This window comes from Poromitra crassiceps (genome assembly GCF_964638095.1).
Source record: "Poromitra crassiceps genome assembly, chromosome: 18".
Lineage (NCBI taxonomy): Eukaryota > Metazoa > Chordata > Actinopteri > Beryciformes > Melamphaidae > Poromitra > Poromitra crassiceps.
The window spans coordinates 1,313,524-1,327,163 of NC_139636.1; the positions used below are offsets into that span (position 1 = coordinate 1,313,524).

Sequence of the window (13,640 nt, forward strand, 5' to 3'; positions counted from 1 at the left end):
CAGTGATAATGTCTAATGATCCATTACCAAGCTGTTATTAACTCAGTGATAATGTGTAATGATCCATTACCAAGCTGTTATTCACTCAGTGATAATGTCTAATGATCCATTACCAAGCTGTTATTAACTCAGTGATAATGTCTAATGATCCATTACCAAGCTGTTATTAACTCAGTGATAATGTGTAATTATCCATTACCAAGCTGTTATTAACTCAGTGATAATGTCTAATGACCCATTACCAAGCTGTTATTCACTCAGTGATAATGTCTGTCTAATGATCCATTACCAAGCTGTTATTAACTCAGTGATAATGTCTAATGATCCATTACCAAGCTGTTATTAACTCAGTGATAATGTCTGTCTAATGATCCATTACCAAGCTGTTATTAACTCAGTGATAATGTCTAATGATCCATTACCAAGCTGTTATTAACTCAGTGATAATGTCTAATGATCCATTACCAAGCTGTTATTCACTCAGTGATAATGTCTAATGATCCAATACCAAGCTGTTATTAACTCAGTGATAATGTGTAATTATCCATTACCAAGCTGTTATTAACTCAGTGATAATGTCTAATGATCCATTACCAAGCTGTTATTCACTCAGTGATAATGTCTGTCTAATGATCCATTACCAAGCTGTTATTAACTCAGTGATAATGTCTAATGATCCATTACCAAGCTGTTATTAACTCAGTGATAATGTCTGTCTAATGATCCATTACCAAGCTGTTATTAACTCAGTGATAATGTCTAATGATCCATTACCAAGCTGTTATTAACTCAGTGATAATGTCTAATTATCCATTACCAAGCTGTTATTCACTCAGTGATAATGTCTGTCTAATGATCCATTACCAAGCTGTTACTAACTCAGTGATAATGTCTAATGATCCATTACCAAGCTGTTATTAACTCAGTGATAATGTCTAATGATCCATTACCAAGCTGTTATTCACTCAGTGATAATGTCTAATGATCCATTACCAAGCTGTTATTAACTCAGTGATAATGTCTAATGATCCATTACCAAACTGTTATTAACTCAGTGATAATGTGTAATGATCCATTACCAAGCTGTTATTCACTCAGTGATAATGTCTAATGATCCATTACCAAGCTGTTATTAACTCAGTGATAATGTCTAATGATCCATTACCAAGCTGTTATTCACTCAGTGATAATGTCTAATGATCCATTACCAAGCTGTTATTCACTCAGTGATAATGTCTAATGATCCATTACCAAGCTGTTATTCACTCAGTGATAATGTCTAATGATCCATTACCAAGCTGTTATTCACTCAGTGATAATGTCTAATGATCCAATACCAAGCTGTTATTAACTCAGTGATAATGTCTAATGATCCATTACCAAGCTGTTATTCACTCAGTGATAATGTCTAATGATCCATTACCAAGCTGTTATTCACTCAGTGATAATGTCTAATGATCCATTACCAAGCTGTTATTCACTCAGTGATAATGTCTAATGATCCAATACCAAGCTGTTATTAACTCAGTGATAATGTCTAATGATCCATTACCAAGCTGTTATTCACTCAGTGATAATGTGTAATTATCCCTTACCAAGCTGTTATTCACTCAGTGATAATGTGTAATTATCCATTACCAAGCTGTTTTTATTGCCTTTGTGGATGGAGCAAACGTGCATATTAATCATTACATTACACAAATCATTACAGCATCAACTTTGAGACATGGGTATAATAACCGTAAACAAATGACATCATTGCTGAGATGATTAGCCTCTGCCAGCCTGTAGAAACATCACTTTCAAATTGTTTTTTATCCTCGTCAATAAAGCAAAAGAGAAAACAAACGCACCCAGAGTGTGGGGGGAGGGGCAAGTTGCAACATCCGCAAAACAAAAGACTTAATTCTGAGAAACACCAACGTTAACAATACCTCTTACCTCTGATGTGAGAATCGTCTCAATCGTTCCATTTGTTTACGGTATTTACACCGAGGTATCACAATTTATTGGACAATGATATATCGATGTTTAAAAGACGACATGTATCACCTTTAAACTTGATCATCTTATCCAGGGAGAAAGGATGACAGGATCCATAACTGCTGGTGCAAACCTTACTGTTACAGGCCTCGACCTGTGACGCTTTGGTTTCAGGAAAGTCTGTCTCACCACTTGCTTGGCCACCTTGCAGAGCTTTCTTTCAACTTAGCAGTACCTGTATGTCCTATGTAGATCGCCTTTTTAGGTCTTCCTACTTAATGCTTTATCCTTCGTAGTGCATGCAATATAGCTCCCACAACATGCCCAGCAACCTGAAACTGAAGCATAACTGAACGTGGATGCTATAGTTGTATGTAGTGTAGTCTAGGGCTGGGCAATATATCGATATTATATCGATATATTGTGATATGAGACTAGATATCGTGATTTGGCATACATTGCCATTCAGCCTAAAAATACAGCGATATGATTAGTTCATATCGCCCAGTCCTAATGTAGTCTATCCCCTCTTGCTTACTTGTTTATTTATTAAAAAGGCTATTTTCTCATCTCAGCCATTGTTTTGTTACTACCTTTTTCTCCAGCACAAGTTGTGTCTATTAACTTTGCTCTTCTCTTCTTACCTGTTGTTGCACTGTAAACTACTAGCCGGTAACCGCCGCTCCCTTGGCTGTGAGTCCCCTAGTGACCGTGGTAAGAGAGGGCTTTCCTGGATCTCACCGCTCTTCCGTTACGACATCACTTTCTGCCTAATTCTACCGCGTTTGTCATTGCGTTCACTAACGTACTCTGATTTCATTTCATTTCTCATCTCATTTTGATTCCATTCAATTTAATCCGGCGACTCGTTCTGCCTGTCCTGCATCAAGGTTGCTGTGGATTGTTTGTATCGTCGTTGAAGTTTCTCCCGAGGTGATCCACGGCTGCAAAAGTTGTATGGTCACCCCAGCAGCTAAAGTGACTGCCATTTTGCTGAGCTAATGCGGATCATCTCACACTAATCTTGCTACCATTTCCCCATGGGTTCTTCTTGAGATGATGTTTGTTTGCCAAAAACCAGTATACTTTAGCCAGAATTAAATCTTTGACTTGGAAAGGGAGGTGAGCCCAGCCCCTTCTCTTTGCCTGTCAAGCAAGGCAGGATAACCTGATATAGTCATGGGCGTAACCATGCATTCTTTGCGGGGAAGTCATGTCCCCACTAATACTACTCCCAATACAGTACAGCCGTCTGTGGCAGACATTGTTGTCTTTCAGAGGCTGTAGAAGACTCATTTTTAAAGCTTGAGTGAGGATACTGGACTACTATCATGAACACATTTTTGTATGGTGTTCCTCAAGGTCTTGGTCCCCCAATGTGCTATTTTGGAGGGATTTTTGATCAATTCTCAATTCTCAAGTGGTCAAAAATGGTTAGATCTTACCCCAAATCTGTGAAAGAAATGCTATAAACCCAAATATTTAACAACTTTATGAAATATAACTTCGCATGGGGATGGTCATCATATACTTCTCATCATAATGTTCTAAGCCCAATACAACATAAACTTTCAACATTTGAAAGAGACACCTAACCAAAACACAATGTTTATTTCAGGTTTATGACTAGAAAATCTTAACACACAGTACTGAGCTGCATCTCAAATTAATCTTCAGGTTCCCAGCTTCAGATGATGTGTACCACTTCTATGTGGCATATCTGTTGACCTGCTATCTCACCCTAAAGCCCGCTTGTCCCCCCTAAAAAAAGACAAAAATTGGTGTCTGGGAGGAAGGGATGGAGTGGAAGAGGTGTGAAATCAAATGGTCAATGTAGCCCTCAAAACTGTGTTTTATGTTTGAATTTTCATATATAAATCTCATACAATTAACTTAGAAAAATCTGGGACACTCATTTGGACCTGCCCAATGTCTATACACCATGCTTACTTACGCCCTTGGATATAGTCATGGTACAACATCAGGTGATCTGGCTTTACACTAAAGATAAATGCATGAAGCAAAAGTGTGATTTGATCTGCCTAGGCTTGTTTTTGTTAAGTCCTTCGAGAAATGTTTTTTGTGTGTGTGTGATAAATAAACCTGACTTGACTTGACTATGTATCCACATACTACAAACCATAAGTACATTAAATTGTATTTAATGTATTTATTGTATTTCCCTTTCTCTTTCCAGGTAGGTGATCCGCAGTATCTAATCTCATTTTCAGGGAGCTGTCTTAAGGAATTTTTGGGGTTTACTCAATAACATCTATTGCCTCACTTTCAATTCGTTGTGATCATAGCCTAAACTACACTACTGGGTCAAGTGCAACAAACCATTTAAAATTTTCGAAAAAGGAGGGGAATGGGGGGAAATCAACCACAATGCTTCCATTTTGAAGAAAACACATTTGAACTGAAAGTGATGTGCCAGCCCAGCTGCTGGAGTGTATTGTCTGTGACAATTTTGAATGGAAATCAATCAACAATCAACAACAGTTTTATTTTTTTCCTCTCTTCTTTCAATGTCCTTTTCCCCTGTGAAAAAGTATTAGATCTTATTGGTACAAACAGTATAGTTAACGATGTTGTTCGGCGGTGTGTAAAATCTTGCAGGTGACTATGCTGGGTTCCCTGGGTGCGGCCTGCTGCGCCTCCACAGCACGTACCGCCACGACCTCAAGATCTACGCCTCCGATGAAGGCAGGGTTCAGATGACAGCCGCTGCTTTTGCCAAGGTACCTCTGTCCGTTTCCCATGGTGGCCATTTTGAAAACTTGAGGTGGGAAACGCTAGCTGGAAGATTGGCATAAAACTAGTAACAACACGTAAGTGACTGAGGACTAGACCTCATAGTTATGAAACGAACTAGCCATCTTTCGAACAACTACTACAAAGACTGCTTGAATTTAGCAGGGTCATTTGCTCGCTACTAGCTAGCCATCTAGGCTAGATTTTGGTAGCTAGCCTACTGGGCCAAATATAAATCCTTAAAAGATCTGAACCTATATCCCTCTGGATTATTGAGATCTATTTCCTTTCTAATGTTTTTCAGTCGGGAAACTGAAATTATATGAATGGACATAATTATTATCTAGGCTCTACTGGGTAGAGTGGGAATAAAGTCATAGACATTAGCATGTGGTTATGTGTTCTTTAAGTGGTACACATTCATGTATGGATGAATGCAGAGTGTTAATGCAGACAAAGTCCTAATGTACAGTAAATGTCATTGCATAAGCCATTGTGTGCTTTCGGCTGCCCCCATCGGTCTGTTGTTTTGCATACATGAGTTTGCATGCTGGAGTGTTTGTGTATACTATATGTATACTATGTCGACAGACCGGTGTGTTTGTATGTATACAATTGCTATTGTTTAAATTTCTGAAGTGATATTGTATCTTGCAGCATTGTGCCTCCTTGGAAACAAGTCACACAAAATGCCAATATATTTCATTCTAAGAGTACCTAAACAGCAACTAAAAGTACGGGGAATTAATTTTCAGGGATTAACAAGTTTTGAATTTGTTAACAAGTCTGTAAAACAAAAGTTTTGCAGTCCAGACACACCAAGGATTTAAGATTTGATGAAGCTGTAGTAAGAAAGCAAGCTGTTGAAAAAGTATGGCCTTTTTAAAGGGAAAATGAGACACCCCTGATTCACTGTAACTTGTACAGCTTACATCCAATTGGCCCTGCATCTATTTCTCTCTGAGCTGATGAATTACAGTAGATAAAAATGCCACTCCATGACTTGAAGTCTCCAAATTATTCTTATTAGGCCTATTATTATTATTTTTTACTTTTATTTTGTCAATCGCTTGTAAAGAACTTTGAAATGCACGTGATTTGTTTGAAAGGTGCTATAACATTTGATTGATTGATTATATTCTGTGTAGGGTCTGCTGGCTCTGGAAGGGGAGCTGACTCCGATCCTGGTCCAGATGGTGAAGAGTGCCAACATGAACGGACTGCTGGACAGCGACAGCGACTCTCTGACTGACTGCCAGCAGAAGGTCAAGGCCCGGCTGCATGAAATCATGCAAAGGAACCAGGAGTTTACACAGGAGGAATATCAGAAGGTAGGCTATCCTTCAAACGTGAAACCCTAAAAAGAAAAGTGCAAAATCACTGCATGTGATAAGATATATCTGGTTGCACTTCATGCTGGCTTGTGACTTTCTGATAAGGCTCCACAAGTTTTTTTTCTTTTTTTTTTTACACATCTGCATACCTCACATCTTTCAACTAATCCAAGGAACGGTGAATATATGGTTATGGAAGTCTATTTCTCATTGTAATTTGCTTCTCTCAGGATATAGCTTATGGGAACACTTTATTGGTGTCACTTAAGAGATTCTCAAAGGGATAGTTTGGTTTGTTTAAAGTGGGGTCCTATCAGCTAGTTCCATACACTAACTGAAATAGGTACAGTGTTCTGGACGCTGAGCGCACCGTCTATCGAGACCCAGCACTCTGAAGCAATGTGCAGGCGTTTAGCGGAGGAATACGGTAGTTGTACGGTTGGGAGAAAAAGTAGTGCCGAATGAGATGGCTGTTTGGTGGAAAAGTAAAGCGCTGAAAATATAGAGCGTACGTGTACACAGATATCGGAGACAGAGCTGTGGAGGCTGTTGCTTCAGAGTGCCGGGTCTCGATAGACGGTGCGCTCAGCGTCCAGAACACTGTACCTATTTCAGTTAGTGTATGGAACTAGCTGATAGGACCCCACTTCAAACAAACCCAACTATCTCTTTAAGAGAGGACCTGGCTGGTTGTAAGGCAGCCAGGGATACTGGGGGATACTGCACATACTGTACATCTGTCAGAACGTAGTCAAGGTCCCACCTTCTTACCCGCTCTTGAACCAGATGGTCTGGTCCTAGAACACTCTGCTCTATCATTACCTGCTCGTGTGAAGTAGTGCTGACTGGTTGCCACTTTGCACCTCGCCACCAGTTATGCCTGTTTTGTCTTTCCTGATCGTACTCCTGGTTCTTCTTCCGTCTGACTGATTGATGCCTGTAGGCATCAGGATCCCAATCTCCTCCATCTCTGGCATGGAGCTTACGTTTTGTCCATTGGATCTCGAACTCTGTGCTGTGTTAAGTCTGCCGATGATGTCACACTGCCGATGATGCCATGAGTCTAATTGTGATGTCATCGGTGATAGCATGGTTTGTATTGTGATTCCCCCGGTGATGATGTCATGCTTGACTATGACATCATCTGACAGGAACATCACATTTCACATGATGTCACAGATCGCATTGTGATGTCATTGTCGCAGTGATAATGTCATCACAGAAATGTCATCCGGTGATACCTCCAGGGAGCTAGCTGGATCCGAAGCCCTGGGTCAGCCCCTGGTAGCGGCTATTGAATTGGTGTTGACGCGAAAGTTTTGTAACACTACTATCTCTCTCTCCTTAGCTCTTTAAGGTCCTTACACATCAAGAGCGATGCGAATACCCCTTAACCCCATCTGCTCCAGTGGAGCTGATCAGTGGCCAGCAGATCAGACTGTGGTTGTACTGGTCAGCTTCCAGGTATGAATGTGTGTGTGAATGTGAACAGGGCACTCCTGAAAAAGAGAGCATTGCTCTCAGTGAGACTCCCCCTGTATAAATAAAGGTGAAAAAAAAAGAATATACGGCACGAAATTGCGATGCGAGTTTTGACCCACCTGTCTGTCAATCACAGCCACAGATGTGTATGCCGTTGGTATGCACGATTGCATTGACTGATATAGGTTCGGAAAATATTATTGACGTGCGAATTAATCGCACGAAAAAAACGCTCCCGATGTGTAAGGACCTTTATTCTCAATTTCCTTTCTCTAATTTCTCCTTTCTTTTCCTACCTTCTCTCTTACTTCATCATTTTAGGGTCTCAGGAATATTTAGTGAAGTCTGTCGTCAAAGAAGGCATTACAAGCATTAGCTTAGCATTACGTTAGCATTCTGTTTTGGGGGGGGGGGGGGGGGGGGGGACATGGAACATCGGCAATCTAGGAATGGATGCTTATTCTACAGTTTCACGTAAGAAAGCCCATGCATGTATTGTCAGTCAGTATAAAGATATCTAACTCCTTAGTGACTGACTATGTTGTTTGTAGTTTATGTATATTATCTGTTTCCCCCGTGCATGCATGTATTGTCAATATAAAGCTATCCAACTCCTTAGTGACTATGTTGCTTGTAGTATATTACAGTATGTATATTATCTGTTTCCCCCATTGGTTCCCAGTTGGCCCCGACAGGAAGCCCATCACTGGTCAATTCCATGAAGCTCATAGAGAATCCAGTCAAGACCTGTGACCAGGTGTACGCCCTCATCCAGAGCCTCACCTCGCAGATCCGCAAGAGACTGGAGGACCCCAAGTCTGCAGGTAGTCTGAATCTAGACTCAACTGTATGGGCTCAAGTGCAGAAAAGATTCAAATTTTCAACTGCATTTGGAGGGGAGAAAAAAACAAGTTTGTCCACTATTAAAAAGCCTAGATACTGGGTTGTCTGGCCCTTTATGCGCTCGCTGTGTCTGACAGATGCAGAAAATAATAAAATATTCCCATGTAGTAAACTAAAGTGATTAATATACTGTATTTTCAGCCACCATTGGGGAAAACAACCTATTTTAATTATTTTAAAGTCACATATTTCAGTGCAAGACCCCCCCCCCCCCCCCCTTCCCATTGTGGATGAAAATATATTTTTAGTGAACTGCATGACCTTTTCGACCCTTCAACTGTGGCTAGACTTGGCTTCTGATTCATACACTTATTGAAAACATGAAAAATGTGTTTTCTGTTTAGACTGAATTATTGGAGCCTATTATTTTTGTACTGTTAGCACTGTTACCAGTGTTTCCTCTTATGTCATAAAGTTACAATCTGTTGACAGCAGTGCCTGTCAAATATAGAAGTCAACATTTCTAATATACCAGCATGGTTTTTCCACTTAGCTCTGCCTTTCCATGTGTAGATCTACATTAGCACCACCTGCTGGAGAGATGTAGTGTGAGTATTTCTGCTTAATTGATCTTGCTTCATATCCCTCCCCTCCTCTCGCAGACCTGCAGCTTTACCACAGTGAGACCCTGGAGCTGATGCTGCAGCGCTGGTCCAAGCTGGAGAGAGACTTCCGCATGAAGAACGGCCGCTACGACATCAGCAAGATCCCCGACATCTACGACTGTGTGAAATACGACACGCAGCACAACGCCTCGCTCGCCCTGGACGACACATTGGCTCTGTTCAGACTGTCCAGGGCCTTGGCTGACATCATCATACCGCAGGTTAACGGAGGATACTGCTGTCATTTAGAGATATAGCCCGTTTACTTCAGGGTGTCCTGTGCCCTGTCTGATATACTGTAGTTATATGACACTATACTTTTTAATATACAGTACAAGGTAACTTCCTACTGGTCACAAAAGTTTAGGAAATATCATGGAATTTTAAGAGGTGTATCCCAGACAGGGAAAGTCAGGGAATTTGATACATTACCTGGGGAACAAATGGATCGTGTTAGAGAAATATACCTTCATGCATTTCATTACTCATTGTCGTTGCAGCAGAAAGGGTAAAACCATTCAGCAGTGAAAGCAGGAAAATGGCAAATAAGCAAATAGAATATAAAGTAGGCAGTAAAAACAGTAGATAAAAGTAAGAATAGGAAAAATAATAAAACAATATAAGCAACTTTCCTGGGTTTAAAAACAACATTCACAAACCAGGAAGGGACCCCCCCCCCCCCTTTATACGGTATATCTATATTACTTTTTAACTTTAATTATGGAAAAGTCATGACATTTTACATCAAGGTGAACATTACTGGTCCTTGAGGGGAAATGAGCCATTGCAACAGCAAAGAACAGGAGAGAGAAAATTGCAACAATAAAACCTGTTTAAAGATAAAGTCTTCATCTTACAAATGCAGACATCTTATTTTGGCAAAATAATTCTCACCATGTTGACTAGTGTCACATGTTTGCATTTTACAGATTTGTAATTTTACAGTCCAGTGCACATCATTAGCTATTTAGTGCATCAGATTTACAGATGGTAGTGTCTTATGAGCAGAAACGTGTCAGAAATAATTATGTGCAAGTCATGTGGAAAGACTTGGATCAGGTTGTGCTAGCAGGGCAGCATCATCCAGAGCTGAGTATAAGATGAGGACATTTCCAGAGTGTTACATAAATACAGTGCAGTGTGACCAGACTTCAACACCTTCCTGATTGGCTGAGGCTGGCAGATGCCAATTTGATTGAATTATCATCTGTTATAGTTGGTGCTGCAGTCCCTACCAGGTGCATATTGTGTATAACCCACTGTTGTTAAATTGGGATTAACCCCTCTCTAAAGTAGGGCTAGCTATAGTCAAGTTTTGCTTTCACTTCACAGAAAGCATGAGTGGAAATGCAAGGTGTTGATAAGATAATATGGAACTTTAACGGGGAAATTAGGAGGAGCCCAGTTACGTAGGTTTAAAAGAAAGTACTCAGGATATATCAGTGTATAACAACGAGCTAGCATTGTTCATGTTTCACAGCGGCGTAGGCATTTGAGATAGACAGATTCGTCACGGAGGGAGCGGAAAGGAAATCCATATATGGTTGCAGCCGGTCAATCAGAGGGATCAAAGGGATTTTCTTCCACTGGCGACTGAAATGGTCACCACCAATGGCAGAGCTTATATACCAGCAGCCAGACTTCTCTCCCGGAAGGGAGGGAAGTCTGGCAAGCGAGACTAGCAGTTAAAAAAAGAGTGAATAAATGAATGAAACCTGTAGTCACCCCGTGTTAAAAAGGCTGTTTGCTCCTCCACATCATGCAGGAGTATGGCATCAGCAGAGCAGAGAAGCTGGCCATCTCCCAGGCGTACTGCGTTCCTCTGATGAAGAAGATCCAGCTGGATCTGCAGAGGACCCAGGAGGACGAGGGGGTTAACAAGCTGCACCCGCTGTGAGGCCACAAACCACCACGGAAACGCACATAATCGCATATACGTCATGTATATATCCAGAATGTGTTTGTGTGTGGTTATACAGTAACACACACATCTACATATATCCAGAATGTGTTTGTGTGTGGTTATACAGTAACACACACATCTACATATATCCAGAATGTGTTTGTGTGTGGTTATAAAGTAACACACACATCTACATACTGTATATCCAGAATGTGTTTGTCTGTGGTTATACAGTAACACACATATACATGTATATATCCAGAATGTGTTTGTGTGTGGTTATACAGTAACACACACATCTACATATATCCAGAATGTGTTTGTGTGTGGTTATACAGTAACACACACATCTACATACTGTATTTCCAGAATGTGTTTGTGTGTGGTTATACAGTAACACACACATATACATGTTTATATCCAGAATGTGTTTGTGTGTGGTTATACAGTAACACACACATATACAGATCCTTTCCAAAAAATTAGAATATCATGGAAAAGTTAGTTTTTTTTCATAATTCCTTTCAAAAAGTGAAACTTTCATAGATTATAGATTCATTACACACAAAGTAAAGTATTTCAAGTATTTATTTGTTTAACTTTGCATAAGTCTGGCTTCCAGCTCATAAAACCCCCCAAAACAGTATTTCAAGAAATTAAATATCACATAAAACCAATCAAAAACCGGTGTTTTCAAAACAGAAATGTCGATCTTCTGAAAAGTTATGTTCATGCATGCACTCAATACTTGCTCGGGAATACTCTTGCTTTAATTACTCCCTCAATGCCATGATATTTCCATGATATTGAATTTTTTTGTGTTTGTGTGTGGTTATACAGTAACACACATACATGTATATATCCAGAATGTGTTTGTGTGTGGTTATACAGTAACACACATACATGTATATATCCAGAATGTGTTTGTGTGTGGTTATACAGTAACACACACATATACATGTATATATCCAGAATGTGTTTGTGTGTGGTTATACAGTAACACACACATATACATGTATATATCCAGAATGTGTTTGTGTGTGGTTATACAGTAACACACACATATACATGTATATATCCAGAATGTGTTTGTGTGTGGTTATACAGTAACACACACATATACATGTATATATCCAGAATGTGTTTGTGTGTGGTTATACAGTAACACACACATATACATGTATATATCCAGAATGTGTTTGTGTGTGGTTATACAGTAACACACACATATACATGTATATATCCAGAATGTGTTTGTGTGTGGTTATACAGTAACACACACATATACATGTATATATCCAGAATGTGTTTGTGTGTGGTTATACAGTAACATATACATGTATATATCCAGAATGTGTTTGTGTGTGGTTATACAGTAACACACACATATACATGTATATATCCAGAATGTGTTTGTGTGTGGTTATACAGTAACACACACATATACATGTATATATCCAGAATGTGTTTGTGTGTGGTTATACAGTAACACACACATATACATGTATATATCCAGAATGTGTTTGTGTGTGGTTATACAGTAACACACACATATACATGTATATATCCAGAATGTGTTTGTGTGTGGTTATACAGTAACACACACATATACATGTATATATCCAGAATGTGTTTGTGTGTGGTTATACAGTAACACACACATATACATGTATATATCCAGAATGTGTTTGTGTGTGGTTATACAGTAACACACACATATACATGTATATATCCAGAATGTGTTTGTGTGTGGTTATACAGTAACACACACATATACATGTATATATCCAGAATGTGTTTGTGTGTGGTTATACAGTAACACACACATATACATGTATATATCCAGAATGTGTTTGTGTGTGGTTATACAGTAACACACACATATACATGTATATATCCAGAATGTGTTTGTGTGTGGTTATACAGTAACACACACATATACATGTATATATCCAGAATGTGTTTGTGTGTGGTTATACAGTAACACACACATATACATGTATATATCCAGAATGTGTTTGTGTGTGGTTATACAGTAACACACACATATACATGTATATATCCAGAATGTGTTTGTGTGTGGTTATACAGTAACACACACACATACATGTATATATCCAGAATGTGTTTGTGTGTGGTTATACAGTAACACACACATATACATGTATATATCCAGAATGTGTTTGTGTGTGGTTATACTGTACAAGTCCCTGGAGTGTCATTTCCTGTCCGCTGGTGTCCAGGTATTCCCGAGGGGTGATGTCTCCTGGTCGCCACGTCCGGACGCGCCTCTACTTCACCAGCGAAAGTCACGTTCACTCCCTGCTCAGCGTCTTCCGCTACGGAGGATTGCTGGATGTACGTTGCGTACGGTTTGAAAGTCTTTGCTTATTTTTTTCTTTTCCATAGGTAACGATGTACTTTCCCTCTGGGTCTGCTATGGATGATTTGCTAGAATAGGAACTGTTATTTCTCACTCGGGATGTTCATTTCGAATCAATTTCCATAATCGAAATTCGGGGAAATTAACAATCAATTATCGATAATATTAATATATTTTTTTATTATTATTATTTATTTTATTTTTTTACAAAATGCCTATGTGCGAAGCGCTATGAATCGCTTTTCAATCCGCCTGGTAATGGTGCTCCGTGAGGGAAGCGCATAGTATAGCTG

General features: G+C 39.5%; 1 protein-coding gene across 5 annotated transcripts in view; it reads left to right on the forward strand.

Moving 5' to 3' along the window:
- ppip5k1b (diphosphoinositol pentakisphosphate kinase 1b) overlaps positions 1 to 13,640 on the forward strand; it is a 112,385-nt gene that overhangs the window by 60,653 nt on the left and 38,092 nt on the right. For 3 of the 5 annotated variants that reach the window (XM_083655008.1, XM_083655010.1, XM_083655011.1), the window contains exons 15-20: positions 4,603 to 4,724; positions 5,886 to 6,068; positions 8,236 to 8,377; positions 9,059 to 9,282; positions 10,827 to 10,954; positions 13,208 to 13,331. In XM_083655008.1, the coding sequence (XP_083511134.1) occupies positions 4,603 to 4,724; positions 5,886 to 6,068; positions 8,236 to 8,377; positions 9,059 to 9,282; positions 10,827 to 10,954; positions 13,208 to 13,331 (923 nt within the window). The remainder of the gene's footprint in view (positions 1 to 4,602; positions 4,725 to 5,885; positions 6,069 to 8,235; positions 8,378 to 9,058; positions 9,283 to 10,826; positions 10,955 to 13,207; positions 13,332 to 13,640) is intronic. The other 2 variants (XM_083655009.1, XM_083655012.1) reach the window with 1 other exon arrangement.